This window comes from Rattus norvegicus, chromosome 7 (genome assembly GCF_021556685.1).
Source record: "Rattus norvegicus strain SHRSP/BbbUtx chromosome 7, alternate assembly SHRSP_T2T, whole genome shotgun sequence".
Lineage (NCBI taxonomy): Eukaryota > Metazoa > Chordata > Mammalia > Rodentia > Muridae > Rattus > Rattus norvegicus.
In genome coordinates, this window is record NC_141540.1 from 96,183,001 (window position 1) to 96,201,124 (window position 18,124).

General features: G+C 43.9%; 1 protein-coding gene and 1 pseudogene across 3 annotated transcripts in view; one reads left to right on the forward strand and one right to left on the reverse strand.

Annotated features, from left to right (window-relative positions):
• Positions 1–8,638: 8,638 nt before the first annotated feature.
• Positions 8,639–15,210, reverse strand: LOC134479905 (large ribosomal subunit protein uL30-like; annotated as a pseudogene). The gene is made up of 2 exons (XR_015625517.1): positions 14,795–15,210; positions 8,639–12,007 (listed from the first exon to the last, which is right to left on the reverse strand). The product of XR_015625517.1 is annotated as a large ribosomal subunit protein uL30-like (transcript).
• The window catches only part of Deptor (DEP domain containing MTOR-interacting protein), a 153,243-nt gene continuing 150,036 nt past the window's right edge, over positions 14,918–18,124 (forward strand). For both annotated transcript variants that reach the window (NM_001427213.1, XM_087557370.1), the window contains 1 exon segment: positions 14,918–15,074. In NM_001427213.1, the coding sequence (NP_001414142.1) occupies positions 14,953–15,074 (122 nt within the window). In that variant the 5' untranslated portion in view covers positions 14,918–14,952.

Here is an 18,124-nt window from a genome sequence, read left to right on the forward strand (position 1 = left end):
AAATCAGATGCCATAAGAAAAATGATGGAAAGTGTCAAGAATTTATTACTGGTTATCACTGAGATGGCTCAAGGTTAAAAGTGTTTGCCATGCAAGCAGGATGAACTGACTTCAGGCCCCAGAAGATACAGTTGAAGGAGAGACCCACCTTCCCAAAGTTGTCCTCTGACCTGAACACATGCCCCATGGCACACATGCACACATACCTTCACATACACTTAAAACACAGTAATACTAAATAAAATGATATTATTTGGAAGATAACCAGCCAGCCATTGAAAGTGTGTTTAAAGGGACACATTCAAGCTGGTAAGGTGGCTCAGAAGTTAAAGGAGCTCACTGCCAAGCCTGATGACCTGAGTTCAAACCCCAGAACCTACAGTAGAAGGAGAAAAACTGCTCCTGAAAGTTGTCCTCTGACCACCACACGTGCCATAACACGTGCGCGCGCGCGCGCACACACACACACACACACACACACACACACACACACACTCATCAAATTTTAAAAGTTAAGGATTCGGTAGGGTAGTGTCTTAGTTGGGGTTTTATTGCTATGAAACGACATCATGACCAAGGCAACTCTTATTAAGGAAAACACTTAATCGGGGACAGTTTACAGTTTCAGAGGTTCAGTTCATTATCTTCATGGCAGGAGGTTTGGCAGTGTGCAGGGAGACATGGTGCTAGAAGAGCCAAGAGTTCTACATCTTGATCTACAGGCAGCAGAAGGAGCTGTGTATTACACTGGCTGTAGCTTGAGTGTATGAGAACTCAAAGCCACAGCGACAGACATAGTTTCTTCAAGTAGGCCACACCTCCTACTAGTGCAGCTCTCTATGGACCAAGGATCCAAACAGGAGTCTATGGGGGCCATTCCTATTCAAACCACCACATATATAGAGAGAAAAGGGACATTTTCCTGTCGACAAATCAGGCTTGGGAACCTTCCTGTATTCAGAGCTTTGTTACCTTCAGCAATTTACTTATTTTTCCTAGCTTCAACCTCTTGTTCTGAAGTGAGGAAAGCTTAATAAGAGGCAGCTAAGGTTTTATTCTTACTTATCATTACTAATCAATTTAATGAGACCAAATTGAGTGTCTTATTGCTGCAACAAAAATACCCTGACAAAAGCAACTCCAGGAAGGGTTTATTTTGGCTTGAAATTCCAAGGGGATGCAGTCTGTCTCCTTGGGAGAAGGCATGGTGGCAGAGCAAGCAGTGCCTGGCCACACTGCACCCACGGTTAGGAAATGGAGAGAAAGGGATCCTGGTGCTTAGCCTGCCACATCCATGCAGACATAAGACATTCTTTCTACAAATGCTAGTGAAACTCACTGGGTCACAGGAGTAAGAGGAGCATGAAATAGAAGAGAGGCTAGTTAGGAAATTGTGGGGAAGGGGTCAGTGAGAGTGGGTAAGGGTGCAGAGACAGTATATTTATTCATCATAATAATGATGATACCGGTTGACCACAGCAGCTTACAGAGGAGTTTATTTGGCCTGAGGATTCCAGAAGGCTAATAGTCTATGACGGCAAGGATAGCAGTGAGGCGAGGCACCTGGATCAAGAAGCTAAGAGATCATGTCTTAAAGCAGAGCGATCAAACTGCAGGTAAGCGAGGCTTCTTACTCCCAATGACATAGTTCCTCCAGCAAAGCTGCAACTCTTAAACCTCCCCAAACAGTGCCATCAACTGTTCGAATGCCCAAGATGGTGGAGAACATTTCTCATTCAAACCACCGCAGAAGGTAATGAGGAGGGTTAAGTATAATCAAACTACATTATGTGCATGCATGAAAATATCATAGTGAAACCCATTATCGTCGGTAATCAATATATACTAGTAAATGTCAGGAGCCATCATAGAACAAGTTAATAACCAGCAGGTGATCTTCTTGAGATGCTCTGCTTTGAATTATAATCTGAGACGGATTTGCTCTATAGGAAAGTCCCAAGGGAATTCATTTTAGGAAAGATTACTGCTATTAAAATCATTAAGTAATAACCCATCCCTTTGGAGCAGATCTCTGCAGATCTATGAAGATGCACTGTCTTATGTAGTGATGCTATACAGACAAATAGATGACTTCGTAAGCCTTGATGATGATCCTATAAGAATTCCTAAAATTATACCAGTGATTATTAAGCTCTTTTATAGTAGGACTGCTATTAGGTTCCTTTCTGATAGTCAAAACTGCAGTGAGAACTCTGTCAGTCTCCCAAGTGTCACCAGTTAATTGCCTCTTAGATAGTAACCAGGCTTTCTCCTACTCAGAGCACATTCCAAGAGGTTGTAAAACAGTTAACCAAAGGTCATAAAAAGGGAACTAACAATTTGTTATAGGTGCTAGGACAGAAGATAAGATATTGACTGGGTTTATCTATACAAAACTTCACTAATAACTTAGTTTTGCTTTTTAACTTTCAGTGAACCGTTGGAGCTGTGATAGGTGATGGATGTTTAGCCAGATAATTACTCTAATAGATGTGCATGCAAACATTATGTTGTAAACTTCTTATTTGATTTGTGATTTGATTTTATGAGTAAATTTGTGGTGAACTTTTTAGCACATGATCATGTCTTCTGAAAGATGTATAAGTGCTGAGGACAAAGGGAAGCATCAGAACTGAACTGGGGAGAACTTTTTTGGACAGACACTTCTTAGACAGAAGAATTTTTCCTTATCCCCTTTTATCCATTCATTCTGTCTTTCCCCCTTTTTCTTAGATTGCTTTCATAGGAAACTGTTTACAACTTAGAAATAAATGTTATAATTGCTTTTCAAAGTGTCCCTTTTTCTTCCTGTGACTTCCTCTAGCGGGCTGAAAGTCAGAATCGTGCAGTTTCCGCTGAGATGGAGCAAAGGCCACATCAGGTGTCAATCATCTGAGCCAGCAGCTTTTTACCCTCGGTAAGAGCAAGAAAGGTTTTAGGATGTTTTAGAAGTTATCATCAGGGGGTTGGGGATTTAGCTCAGTGGTAGAGCGCTTGCCTAGCAAGCACAAGGCCCTGGATTTGGTCCTCAGTTCCGGAAAGAAGAAGGAGGAGGAGGAGGAGGAGGAGGAGGAGGAGGAGGAGGAGGAGGAGGAGGAGGAGGGGGGGGGGGGGAGGAGGAGGAGGAGGAGGAGGAGGAAGAAGAAGAAGAAGAAGAAGAAGAAGAAGAAGAAGAAGAAGGAAGAAGAAGAAGAAGAAGAAGAAGAAGAAGAAGAAGAAGAAGAAGAAGAAGAAGAAAGAAGAAGAAGAAGAAGAAGAAGAAGAAGAAGAAGAAGAAGAAGGAAGAAGAAGAAGAAGAAGAAGAAGAAGAAGAAGAAGAAGAAGAAGAAGAAGAAGAAGAAAGAAGAAGAAGAAAGAAGAAGGAGGAAGAAGAAGAAGAAGAAGAAGAAGGAGGAGGAGGAGGAGGAAGGAGGAGGAGGAAGAAGAAGAAGAAGAAGAAGGAGGAGGAGGAGGAGGAGGAGGAGGAGGAAGGAGGAGGAGGAGGAAGAAGGAGGAGGAGGAGGAGGAAGAAGAAGAAGGAAGAAGAAGAAGAAGAAGAAGAAGAAGAAGAAGAAGAAGAAGAAGAAGAAGAAGAAGAAGAAGAAGAAGAAGGAAGAAGAAGAAGAAGAAGAAGAAGAAGAAGAAGAAGAAGAAGAAGAAGAAGAAGAAGAAGAAGAAGAAGTAGTAGTTGTTATCATCAGCATTTCAGTACAGTTAGAGAGCTAGAACATCTGGAGACCCTCAGACTTTAAAGCCACACCAGAGTCCTACTCTGTGCCCCTGCCACTACCCTCTCCAGGCCGGGAGGTTCCCAGCAAATAAAATATAATTTCTAAAAATGAATAACAGGCTTGGATATGTTTTGTCATGATGGAAAGATTGCCTAGCATGAAAAGGCTCTGGCAGTAATCCCCAGAACAGAGAGAGAAAAAAAACACTGTCAGTGGCAAGAATTACAAGCACCAGGAGAAATCGACTCAAGTAGTGTCTTAATATCTTGGAATCTGCCCCACCAGTGTTGACCTCAAATGACTTCACACAGGGAAGTTCCAGTTTGCAACAAGATTAATTCATTTTTAGGAAATACAATAGCTTAACCGTATCTTCTGCCAAACATGATTAGGAATTTTGCTTGTCAAAATTATATAAAATAAAAATAAAATAAAATATTGCTTGTAAACTATTAAACTTTTACCACTAGATGGTGGTATTGCTTCATTCACAGATGAATCTGCTTCATTCTTTGTAATGGTTTGAATAAGCTTGGCCCAGGGAATGGCACTAGTAGGTGGTGTGGCCTTTAAGACCTTTGTCCTAGCTGCCTGGAAGCCAGTCTTCTCCTAACATCATTTGGATGAAGAAGTAGAATTCTCAGCTCCTCCTGCACCATGCCTGCCTGGATGCTGCACCAATTAAATGTTGTCTTTTGTCTTAGACATGGTATCTCGTCACGGCAATGCAAACCCTAACACTGTTGTTCTCCGTCATCGTAAAAGGAAAAGCCAAGGTCACCATGTACTGAGAATAATGACTGTTGCTGCTCAGCCATAAAGAAAACATCCGTATCACTCCGTCTAAAACGCAGATTATCACATGAGATGGAGTCTCCTGAATATGATGTGACCATCATAATCATGACCATCAAAATAACGAGTCCATAGCAGCTACCTGCACAAAGCCTGGGCCAACCACCACCACCAACGATAACACAAAAAAGAGATGGGGGAAGAAGAATGGGGTGAGCATGGGTTGAAGACAGCAGGGAGGATAGTGGGAGTCACGGATTGCAGACTTGTCCCATCATGCATGGCTCTAACCGCTTCGTCACTTCTGACTTAGCTCTGATTCTACTGTTGTGAAGAGACAGCATGGCCAAGTTTATAGAAGAATTTATGGGGGCTTGTTTACAGTTTCAGAGGGTGAGCTCATGGCCATCATGGTAGGCAGGCAGGCATGGCCCTGGAGCTGAGAGTTCATGTCTTGAGTTAATGACCATGAAGTAGAGAAAAAGGGAGGGAGGGAAGGAAGGAAGGAGGGAGGGACGGAGGGAGGAAGGGAGGGGGAAAATGCTAACTGGGAATGATATGGACTTTTGAAACCTCAAGCCCCACCCCCAGTGGCCCAACTCCTCCAGCAAAGCCACACCTCCCAGTCAGTTTCACTAAGTCAGGACCAAGTATTCAAATATACTATGTGGGGCGGGGTGGGGAGGCATTCTCATTTCTCACCAAGGCCTCTGTGGTGGTTTAAATGAGAGGTCACCCACAGTTGCTGATGCTGATTGGAGAGGCTTAGACCGTGCCTCCTGGTTAGAGAAGTGTGCCACTCACTGGAGATGGGCTTTGAGAACTTAAAAGATTTCCACCGTTTCTAGTTCGCCTTCCCACCTTCCTAGCTGAGGTCCAGGATGTGAGCGCTCAGCTTCCACTCCTGCAGTTGTACCTACCGCTTGCTACCATCATGGACTCTTAAAACACCCTGGAAATTTAAGCTCCAATATACCCTTTTTTCTACAGTCTTAGTCATAGTATTTAACCACAGCAATATAAAAGTAACCAATGTAGTCTCTTTTTTACTGAATCTATGTGACATAGGAATTTGAGAAATGCAACCTTCAATCTCAAACCACTTATGATACATAGCACAGTGACAAAGGAATCTGGGAATTAGAGAATAAACAGATGATAAAAGACAAACCCACGGTCTTGGAGGAAGGAGGTAAAGTTTGAGGCCTTTCCGTACCATCGGGACTGCCGCTCAAATTCTTATACTAAAATGTCAGTCAACAACTGAAAACGTGATGTACTTATTTAAAAAGCATTTTACATGACATGGGGGCCTGTTGTCAGTGCAAAAACACAGCTATCACTTCAAAAGCAATAAAAAATAGTTCGTTCTAGAGCTAAATATGAGTGACTGTAACCCAGAATACAGATTTAGGCGCCCCAAGTTCCATGTCTATATTGGCTGGTTTTGTGTCAACTTGTCACAAGCTGGAGTCATCGGAGAGGAAGGAGCCTCAGTTGAGGAAATGCCTCAGTGAGAGTCAGCTATAAGGCATTTTCTCAATTAGTGCAGGAGGGCCCAGAGGATGGTAGGTGGTACCATCTCTGGGCTGGTGTTCCTGGATTCTATAAGAAAGCAGGATGAGCAAGCCAAGAGTAGCAAGCCAGTAAGCAACATCTCTACGTAGTTTCTGCATCAGCTCCTGCCTCCTGACCTGTTTGAGTTCTTACTTATCCTGACTTCCTTCAATGATGACCAGAACTATGGAATTGTAAGCCAAATAAACGCTTTCCTCCCTAACTTGCTTTTTGGCCATGGTGTTTCATCATAGCCATAGGAACCCTAAGACAATATCCCAATTTGGAAGCAATTTTATGAAGTTTGTATAACAGAACAAAGAAAGAAAGAAATCAAGACTCTTAAAATATTCTGGCAGACACATTAAGTAAGTGACTACAGCATAACATGGTAATCTTGGCTATAGGCCCCAGATGTTATCTGATGCCTTTTAACCTTTCGGTTGGAAAATTAAGCATTTCGTTAATATATTCCAAAAGACTTTTATCCATAATAAGGCCCAACACAGAGGAGCATAAGGAGTAGCTCTTGGGTGGGCTAAAGATAGCCCAAGATAAACTGTAGCAGGTTCTGGACCTGCAACGTTCTAAACCTCCAAGGTTACTGAAATTCTGATCAGCAAATCGGCATTTGTCTTCTCAATTACTCTCCACTTTATTTCCCCACAGGGTCTGTCACAAAAACTGGGTGCTGGGGACCAAAACTTGGTCCCTCACGCTTACACAGCAAAGACTTTACCAATGAAGCCATGCTCCAGCCTGCTCGAATGGTGGCTTTGCAGCCTACAATAGAACAAGTAAGATCAGAGAATGTCTGTCTGTCTTTATTTTTATTTTTTTAATCTTAAAGAATTATTAGAGAAAGGAGTCTTATTTTATGTGTGTTGCCTGCATGTATGTCTGTGTGTCAGATCTGGAACTGGAGTTACAGACAGTTGTGAGTTGCCGTGTAGGTGCTGGGAGTTGAACCCAGGCCCTCTGGAAGAGCAGCCAGGGTTTTTAATCACCGAGCCATCTCTTCAACATCAGAAAATTTCTTTATAGGCAGCTGTCACTCAGATAGGGCAGAGTTAGAGCTGTGTTCCCAGGTTTTATGGCTGGCTTTGGGGGAAAAGGGATTTTGGTTTCCATCATGCCTGGGAGGAGAATAATTCTGGTTTCCCAGTTCTAAGTGAGAGAAGATGAGAAGTAATCATCAGGAGGCCAGAGACGGTCAGATTCTGAGCCCATCCCTTTGGGTTATGTTCTATCATGTTGGTTCATCCTTTTGTTTTGTTTCTGAGTAAACCCAAAATTTCACACATGTTGGCAGCTATTCCACCACTGGGCTATATCCCCAGTCCTCATGAGACTGTTTTAATTAATTTAACTTAATCGGTTAATTATAAACCACATGTAGTACAATGCCACAGTGCCTGTTAAAACAAAGGCAGTATTACTTTCAGATGTTACACTCATGAGACTGCTCTTACATTTGTTTAATTTTAAATGTTAGGACAAGATCTCATGGAGCCCAGAATACCCTTAGACTCTTTATGTGGACGATGACTGTAGATTACTTATTCTCCTGCCTCTACCTCCCTAGTTGCTGGGTGCCTCGGCCTGGCCTTAGGATAAGGGGCTGAAGAGGGCACACATGTCGGACATACACACAGGTCAAAAGGTTGATGATCTCTGGCCTTTTAACTCTCTAACTATGCTTGATGCTCAAGTTGATGGCTTCTAAAAGTATTAACTTTCTTGACTATTCTGTGGCTGAAAACCACTGGCCTCTTTTCTCTATAACCCTCTATGTTGTATTTTACTACTTGACTCTATGTTTCTGTTCTGTGCTTCATTAAGTGCTGGGGACTTTATCGGTCTACTATTTATGTTTTAAATCTCTGTGCTTGATTAGCGCGAGAAAACTTAAATGTTGCTTACTTTATAATTCTCTGTGCTTGTTATGTGCTACAAAACTTAATTCTTAACTCCTTTTTAAACTTACTACATGTCTTAGTTAGGGTTTTACTGACTTGAATAGATACCATGACCAAGACAACTCTGGCTCAGAGATTCAGCCCATTATCATCAAGTCAGGAGCATGGCTGCATTCAGGCAGGCATGGTGCAGGAGGAGCTTGGAGTTCTACATCTTCATCTGAAGGCTGCTAGCAGAATACTCACTTCCGGGCAGCTAGGATGAGGTTATTATAGCCAGAGTGACACACCTACTCCAACAAGGCCACACCATCTAATAGTGCCACTTCCTGGGCCACACATATTCAAATCACCACATTAATAATTCTCTGGCAAGGGGTTGGGGATTTAGCTCAGTGGTAGAGTGTTTGCCTAGCAAACGCAAGGCCCTGGGTTCGGTCCCCAGCCCCCCCGAAAAAAGAAAAGAAAAAAAATAATTCTCTGGCAAGTAACATATGCTGTATAGCAAGGCCGAATTTAGAGGAGGATTAATTGCTAAAGTTCCTTTCTCTATTGCCCAGAGAAGCTTTGCCTCTCACTGGCCAGGTATAAGGGAGATTTGGAGCGATTAAGTTTTTAAACCAGGAGAAAAGAGTCATTCTCACAAAAAAGGAAAGCTTTTTTTTTTTTTTGCCAAGCTGTGACTGTTTATTAACTGACCAGATTATAAAAATACCACGGGCAACTCCTTAGTCCACCCATCTAATAAGCCTGTTTATCTGGTCTTCCCTGTTGCCAGCATCTCCACCTTCAACAAGGTGAGTTGTCTTTTTCTTCATTCCACCTCGTGGGGAAGACAGTTTGAAGGGCCATAGGAAGTTATTTGCTTCCTTGAAGCGTTTCCCAACTATATAGATAACATGAATTAGATCCTCCATGCAGATGATGTCAAATTTACCAAGAGATCGAACAATAAGGAATTATCTGTCAAGGCAACGTGCTTTTTATTGATTTTGCCAGAGCCTCGCTTGTAGGTGAGCTCATTTACTGACTTCAGGTTGGGGTACCCCCATGCAATGTGCGGTTCCACAGTCCTCAGCATGTTAACTGAAGCCTTGCTGAGCTTCACAAAGGTGCCATGGAGGATCTGCCGGAGACGAAGAAGCAGCTGCAATGCCTTGCGCACCCTTGGGCTTACTCCACTGGTGCCTCGGATTCTGATGACAAAGGCCAATGTTGGTTCTTCGGGCACACAGACGTTCCCAGCTCTCCTCGCCATCCTAGCCATGCGAATCTCAGTCCGGTCCGTCTGCCTGCACTCCTCGTGATAGTGCTTTGCCTTCTCGTAGATGAGCTTCCTCCTTGCCTTTCGCAGTGTCTTCAGGGCGAACTTCTTCCTCAGGCGCCTCACCTTCAACTCTGCGAAATTCCGTTGCCTTTTCTTAAGGGTTCCTGGTGCAGCCACAGCCTTCTTTTTCTTCTCTGGTATAGCCTCCATGATTCCAGCCGGGAAAGGAAAGCTTTTACACAAGCAAATATGCATAAACGCATATACATTCATATATACACATTCATCATCACATGTTTACTAGGCCTAATAATCTGTCTCATCAACTTACATACTTACACACGCACACACACGCTTTAACATAGCTGTAATCTTGGTGCATGCTACAGCCATCACATGCAAATGGCAAAAAGAATCATTTACCCCAAAAAGCAAACCTTTGTTTATTAAGACTGGAACAACATAAGATACAGTTCTTTGTCAATATATATAATAATCATATTCGTGACCATTCTGTATTATGTTAAAATTTCTCAAAACCTATCTCCTAAGAAAGACAGTTGAGATTAGTATAATCCAGTCCTTTTAGAGTTATTGTCCTAAGGAAATGTGATATATAACATACCTAGTCCTGGGTCACTAAAAGCCAGGTATCACTCCCTAATAAATGTAATAGATTGTAAACATTCCCACTGGGAAGTAGCCATTTCTCTATGGTATTCAGTGTCATTGCAAAAGTAATCAGTAGATGGCAGCACATACCAATATGTTAAATGACCTAGGGCCTTAAGAAGGGTGGAACTGGAGAGATCAGCTTCCTTTGTAACGTTTTCTTACAAAAAGACAAAAGCATCACAATACAATATTAAAGTGAGTGTGAATTATGAAGTCATGAATGTCTTATCTTCACTATCTTTACAATTAGTTTTTATCTCTTGCCATTTGTTTGTTTGTTGTCAAATACAGTTTTCAGGTCTCACACAGGAGCTTGTTCGGTCAGTGTGTTGACAGGGCCAGGAATAAAACCCAAGTCCTTAGCCATGTCAGGCAAGTGCTCTGAAACTGAGATACACTCCTAGACCTTACAATTAGTTTGTTAAAGATTAGTCTCCTCTCGACAATTCTAGCAACAAAAATATTTGGCTAGGAATAACACTCGACCCTAAATGGGATGGCTCCATCAAATTCCTCCCTTCAGAGCTCAGGGAGCCCTGGAGAAGAGAATGCAGAAAGAGTGCTCATATGAAGTCAGAGAAACTGAGGCAGCATGCACAGGGCCTGCAAGGGTCTGTACCCGGTCCTCTGCATTAGATAATATATTCTAAACCATTGGCTTCATCTACTCACAAAACCAATAACAAGTATAATGGCTAAAGAATCGGGAATCCATTAATATTTGAAAACAGCCTAACTCTTTTATAAGATGATAAAAATTCGGGGGGTGGGGAGGTAAATGCACTGGACGCCAAGGCTAAGAACCTGAGATCAGTCCCGGAACCAACATGGTGGAAGGAGAGAACGAACTCCAGCAAGTTTCATGTGCACCACAACCAAGGTAACTCTTATAAGGGACAACTTTTAATTGGGGCTGGCTTACAGGTTCAGAGGTTTGGTCCATTATCATCATGGCAGGAAACATGGCAGCATCCAGGCAGACAAAGTGCTGGAGGAGTTGAGAGTTCTACATCTTCATCCAAAGGAAGACTGGAGCAGACTGTCTTCCAAGCAGCTAGGAGGAAGGTCTCAAAGCCCACCTCCACAGTGAAACACTTCCTCCAACAAGGCCACGCCCACTCCAGCAAGGCCACGCCCACTCCAGCAAGGCCACACCTCCTAATGGTGGTACTTCCAGGGCCGACTGCATTCAAACCACCACAAACGCTGACCTTCCTTCCGTCTTCCAAATGCTGCAATTTGGTATGTGGTACCCATCCCAGCTAACACCCATCCTGTCAGTAAGCTTTGTGGCTGACACTATACTTTCACATTTTTAGTAATTAAGTTCATCTCTTCACCTTGTGACTAATCTTTAGGAAGAGTTCATTGCACCAGCACTGCTCAAAATATGGCTGGCTAGGGAGTGGCCGGGAACCTAAACAAAAGGAGGAGACAAACTGTTTGTTACTGAGAGGATTCACTTAGAAACACTCACAGCAACTTTACAGAGTATTTTTGTCTCTTGACTCTCTAAGACTTGGGTATATGTTAAGCATGCCTTTTTTTGTGTAGCTCGTCTTGTATTGCATCAAAACATCACACTTTGATCACCTGGAAGCACAGACAAACACCTGCCCGGATCGTCCCCATCCAGACTTTGATTTTGGCCTCTAAGTACCAAAGCATCCAGGAGGCACTCCCGGGGTGAGTCAGCAGAGCTGGGAATGGTGCCTTCACTTCTAGTTGCCACCTGTAAGGATTCTTGAAATTTCAGCCAATCCACTCAATAACCAATGAGTCTGATGCTATATAACCTTTCCGTCTGAGAACAAACAGAACATTCTGAGAAGATAACCGGCTTGCAAGTGGAAGTCTGTCAGGATTTTCAACTCTTCTGAAACCTTGCTGTGGGGTTAATTGCCACAACAGTGCCCTCCTGTCTTCTGTCATCAGTTAAAGGGACAGTTTCTTCAGGACCAGTTGTTCCAGGACATTTGTGGCCATTGATGCCTGTATGTCCTTAGCAGGCAGTTCTACCACATCTCTGTCAGAAGGGAGACTTAAGCAGTGTGTAATGATGTGTTTGCTGTATCACATGTGAGCTGGAAGTTTAATATGTAACAGCAGCAAATCAGCTCTCATTAGCTGCGGTATCTTCACACTCACGCAAAGACACACACACACAAACCCCCACACCAATGCGCGCGCGCGCGCGCGCACACACACACACACACACACACACACATACACCACTACCAATGCACATACACATAACACACATATACACACACAACCCACACAAACACACACCACTACCGATACCAATGTACACACACACACACACACACACACACACACACAAACACCACTACCACTATCAATGCATATACACATAACAAACATACACACACAACCCACACACTCATAGGAGAGGCTTTCGAGAAAAAATATCTAGGCCCAGTGACCTTTGGAACATGGAGGCAAGAGGAATCAGGAGTTCAAGACCAGCTTTGGCTACATGAGATATTCTGTGTCAAAAAGCTAAAACTAAAACTAAAATTAAAAGTTATTTTCCCTTTCAGATCAGGCATTTTCCTAACTTGACATTTTTTAGCCTTAAATTGTGATTATTTTTGTCACAGATGTACAAAATTTTGTTATTAAAGTGGATCTTCAAAACTTTATTTAATTGAACCATTATTTCACGACTGTCACAGACCATCCCTAGAAAGTAAAAAAAAAAAAAATCCCTTTTCATTTTATCAATAGAAAATTGAAATCCAAAGAGCTTTAGTGACTGACATAAAATTATGAATTTAGCCAATGGTAGCCGAGGACCAAGGTTGCATGGTTGAATGACGTACCGATGCCCCGCCTCACATCTCAATAATCTGTTGAATAAGTGTATGATTTAAAGCCTGAGAACCAACGGCTAGGTGTGGTAGTGCATACCTATAATCCCAGCACTCTGCGGGCAGAGACAGGCAGAGCTCTGAGTTTGATGTCAGCCTGGTCTCCAGAGTGAGTTCCAGAATGGCCAGGCTGCACAAAGAAACCTTACCTCGACAAACCAAACAAAAACCAGAACCCAGACAGCTGTTAGTCTCATCTCCCTGTCACTTGATGTTTTTATATCAGAATGGGGCTCTTAGATCATACTGACCTAAAACCTTTCTCTCTCTCAGTGCACCTTTTAAAATATTGTCTGCTTATTGAAGTTACTAAGCTTAAATAATTTCTACTGGCAAAGGAATTGCCTAAGATATCCTGTTAGAGGAAGTTATTTCCTTTCTGGAATGTGGCTGAGCATATCTTGAAAATCTATACCAATAAGCACTGAAGAGCTGCTTAACTGTCTAGTTATGAAACTTAGGCAAACTATTTCACTTTTCAGATTTGTATTTGAAAACACTGATACCTAAGAGGGTTCTGTGCGGATCAATTAACCGATATTAAAAAAGGTTCACGGTGTCACGTAAAGCACAAACAAAATAACTTCAACCAATTTTCATAACGCTCCAGTGAGCCTTAGAAGTGGCTTCCTCGATTGTAAGACAAACGAATAGTGTGAGTTTACCTTGGGGGAAAAAATAGTACAGAGCATGGTGTTCAGAGATTATAATCCCAGCACTTGGGAGACTGACTGAGGCAGGGGGATCTTGAGTTTGTGCCAGCCTGGGCAACACAGTAAGATTCTATCCCAAACAATAGTTTGGATTACCATGGAGTGAGCCTTTGCAAAGTGCTAAATGTTCTACTTTTGTGACCAAAGCAGGGTTAGACCCCAGTCTTCAGGAACACTGAGTAACATTCGCAGCAGCATATGTCTTACTATATAGACAACTTTCTGAGGACTGTGACAGTTATCACAGACACAAGTCTCCGTATCTTCCAATAGGGAAACTCAAACATACTTCCACCAACTCATACGACTGTGGAAGACATAACCTCTCAACTAAGCTACGTAGACGCTTACAAACTAAAAATGAAGAGAAATGGTGGTGACTTTTAATGAACGCTCGGGCTCTGCTATTCAAATGCGTTTAACCCGATCTTCTAAAGGCTTATTGTATTGCTCCCTTTAGTCAGTTGAGCTGTTTTTGGTTTTAGTTTGTTTTGTGAGACATGGTATCTTTTTATCCCCATCTGGTTCGAACTCATGATCCTCCTGCTCCAACCACTGGAGTTCTGGGAACACAGGTATGTCACCATGCCTGGCAAGATACAGTTGTTTCAAAACACAACCTAAAGTTGAGAATAATCCTGCCTGCTTGCCTGAGAGAAGTTACCTCACTCGTGGAGGTCTCCTTCCCGATGTAAAAGGAAAGTAATACTCTGATTATGATATGGGAAAAATAAGAAGGTAACAATTTATCTAAAACATCTTTAATGCAGCAGGTGTGGGCAGGTGATAACTACAATTAGAGTAAAGAAGGGATTAAGAGCATATAGGTAGGAAATAAATAGTAGTAATGAAGCCATGTTCTTAGTCGTTAGGCACCCCAGGACAGTGCTTTACTGACTCCACCATAAGGTAGTAGTAGTAGGGGGTGGTCTATAGGGAAAGGGGTCAGGAAGCCTGAAATGCCCTTCAGCAAATATCCTCAATTGCTTAATTTTTTTCAGTAAACTGTTCTCATTTCTGTTCTCTACACCTCTGGTATGAAAACTAGAGAAAAACTGTAAAATTCCACAGCATGAGTTTAGGGGTGAAAAGGGAAATATAAAAGAGGAAAGAAATGCTCAACCTCCTGCAAAAACACCGGGCTCAGCGCTCCGCCCCGATGTTTATATTTTGCTCCTTATCCCCGCCCCCGACCATGAGAGGGCCCAGGCCACGCCCCCACGCCAAAGTTCTAGGGCTGGACTCGCCGACCTCTTCAGCTTACCCGCAGGGATTCCCTCACCAGCCAATCGCGTCTGAGCCACGGGACCGCCCGGAACAAAGATGGCCGGAGCGGCCTCGGTGAGGGCACACTGATCCAAACGCCAGGCGCACCCGCCTCCAGGACAGCAAAGGCAGAGTGGCAACCGCGCGGTCAGGAGCATGGAGGAGGGCAGCAGCGGCGGCAGTGGTGGCAGCGACAGTAACGCCGGCGGGAATGGCGGGGCACAGCAGAGAGAGCTGGAACGCATGGCTGAAGTCCTAGTTACGGGAGAGCAGCTCCGGTAAGGAAAGGCACTCAGTTGGTGGGCTATCGATTGCACTATGCCCCGCGGACCGGAGCGCACACGCGATCTGGTTCGTGGCAGGCGTGTCGCGCGGGACACAGGGACAGTTGCGGGCGCGTGGGATGGTTGGTTAGCGCCGCGCGTGTGCCTGGCTACTGCAGCCGGGAGGCTAACAGCTTCAGCAAGGCTGCGGGGAACGATTTCGGGAACGCGCGGTGCAGGCTGCGCCCTAGCTGGACTGCTGCAGCCACGCGTCCCGCCGACTTGCCACCACTCAGTACGCGCAATCCCCTTGTCAGGTGTCCTTGCTCACTCCAAAAAGAAGAGATATCGGATGGAACCCCCCCCCCCCCAGCCCCTGCACTTCCAGATAAAAGACGCCAGCTCCCCGTGGTTGCCTTCGGTTCGGCTTTCCTTTTTGTTGGCAAAGCATGCTTCCCTTCTTTGATCTTCAATTTACTTTTATGTAAAACCTGGCGGATTACTGCGAGTCCCTTGAAGGGTCGCTTCTCTTCGAGAACCTTTCCCAGCTCTTTACCTATCCCTTAATTGGCACACCGTCAGGTGTCACTTGGGTCCGCAAGGGGGCGTGAAAGTACCTTGTTCAGTACCCACGTTTGGGACCCCGGAGTTGGCCCATCGCAGCGCACTTACCTTAGAATTAAGCCCATTTTACAAATCCGGGAGCAAGTACTTACCCCTAAGGCTCCCATGATATTCCTATTGCTTCCTGTTCCCTTTTCTTGGGCATATGTCTAAGACTTGTGCTTCCGCAGCTGCCGATATTGGGGGTTGTAAATCAGATTGCCACTTAGAATGAATCCGGCTCTGCTAGAATTTGGATCACGAGCTGGAGCCCAGGTCCCACCTGAAAGAGGTGTGCTAGTTCCCTCTAGTTCTTGGCTTGATTTTTCCGGCTTATTTCGGTTTCTAGGTGGCTGTTTCAAGAAGACTTGAAGGAGATTGTTACAAAGGTTCCTGGAGGTCTGGTAAAGCACTGGGCTTTGCAAGGCTCGGTTTGAGGAAGTAGCTGTTTGACAGTCAGGACCTAGCTTCCAGTGTGACAGAAGGAAAAAATCATGCATTTCGGTTCCTTGTTGAATCTCAAGTTTGTGGCCAAAATTGAAGGGAATTAGAGACCTGTTTTCCTCCATCAAGAGTATTTTGTAATCAAGGTGACATAAAGTTCTTCTGATTTAATCTGACCTTCTTAATAGTTTAGTGCTTTGTTCTTCACTATATGAAAAGGCTTCGCTTGGGTGAGATTTCTGCTTCTTATTTCTTTTACAAACTTCATTATGACCCCAAATCACTTTCTCCTTCAAGATACTGCCCCTGTAATGCACCTTCTCCAGCCTCCCCAAAGTGCTCCTACGCTTTCTCACCACAAATCTGCAGACCTGGGAGTTCGACCCAGGCTTGATTTTCTGTTCCTCCACCATGTAGCCAAGTGTTACCACGACTCTGTTTTGAAGAAGGCTTTGAGCCTGACAGAATCCCAGCCTTGCCCTTGACTTAGCTAGTGTAGAGCCTTGGACAAGGATGAGTAACAGTAAGTTTTACCCAGTAGGACTGTTATGAGGATTATGTGGAGTTAGTGCCTACACCAGTGAGTGTTGCTACACACCATATGATCTGTAGCCAGGATAGCAGTGTTTGAACAAATTAATTTACTTGTCTGAGCTGCTTCTTTCTCTGTGAAGTAGCCAGGAAGATAAGAGTATTTCATGGGGTGCTTCTGAGATGCTTCCTGTATTAGTTAGCAATCTGCAAGGGCTTGCTGGAATTCATGGGTATTCCTGGTCTCTCTGCACCACCACTTTTGACCTGCAGCCTGGTAAGATGTGACCAGAAGGGCTGTGTGTTGTGAAGGCTACAGGATGTAAGACAGGCTGCCCAGGTTTTTCTTCCTTCTGTCTCCGACACATGTTACTTCTGCAACGACTTAGGGACGATTGACTTACTCTTTTGCCTCAGTTCTTCCTTAGTAAAGGGAAATGTAAAAGACAATTCACTTTCCGTTTAGAGAAGGTTGAGATGTCACATCCAAGTTTGAGTATGATGGTATGCACCTGCAATCCCAGCATTTGGGAAGCAGGGACTAGAGAATTACAAGTTTGTGTTTAGCCTGGCCTGCATAGTAAGTACTAGGCTACCGAGGCCCTGTCTTTAAAAAAAAAAAAAAAAAAAAAAGTCTGAGCAAATATTAACCATTTAAATTTGATTTGAATTTCACTTTTTGTTTCAATGATTTTAAAGCAAAATTTAAAATCCTATTGTATGCGGGGAAGGGCAGGGGTTATGTGTGCCGATGTAAAGGTCAAAGGACAAATGTCAGGAGCTGGTTCTCTCCTTCCGTGTTGACATAAGTTCCAAGCTCAAATTCAGGTTGCCAGGAGTTCACAACAAGCACTTATAACTACTGGGCCATCCCTCAGGTTCAGCATAGTGGCTTATGCCTATAATCCCAGCACCCCCAGGGTTAAAGGCAGAGAAGTTAGGTGTCAAAAGTCATCTTGGATTCATAGTGAGTTTGAGGCCAGCCTAGGAGGGCTTGTGGGACCCAGTCTCAAACTGACAACAGCAAACCAAGGCTACATGATACTTAGATTTTGGTGACTGCAGTGGCCATGTGCCTGGTGTTGGGTTCTGGTCATCCTCACTGTTCCTGCCAGAATGGATTCCTCCCTTCCAACTGTCTTCTTCTTGTCTGATTCCTGACATTTAGTGATGCCCAGGCTTTCTGCCTGTGATGGCTTCACACCACCACAGTTTACTGCTGCCCTGGCTACATTTCCATGACTTCACAGTGAACAACAGGTGATAAAAAATGGGGAAACTCAAGACTAGCATGTGAAAGAAGTTTCACTTCCAGCTTGAGCTATGCCCACCTTCTTTCCCACTTTTTGGAGCCTGGGCCGTACTCTCTATGTGGTCTACTCTGGCCTAGAACTTATAGCCATCCTTCTGCCTCAGCCTCCCAACTACAGGAGTCATGGGTCGGGAGCTACCACACCTAGTTCTTCTTTTCTGTTTTTGGAGTGTGT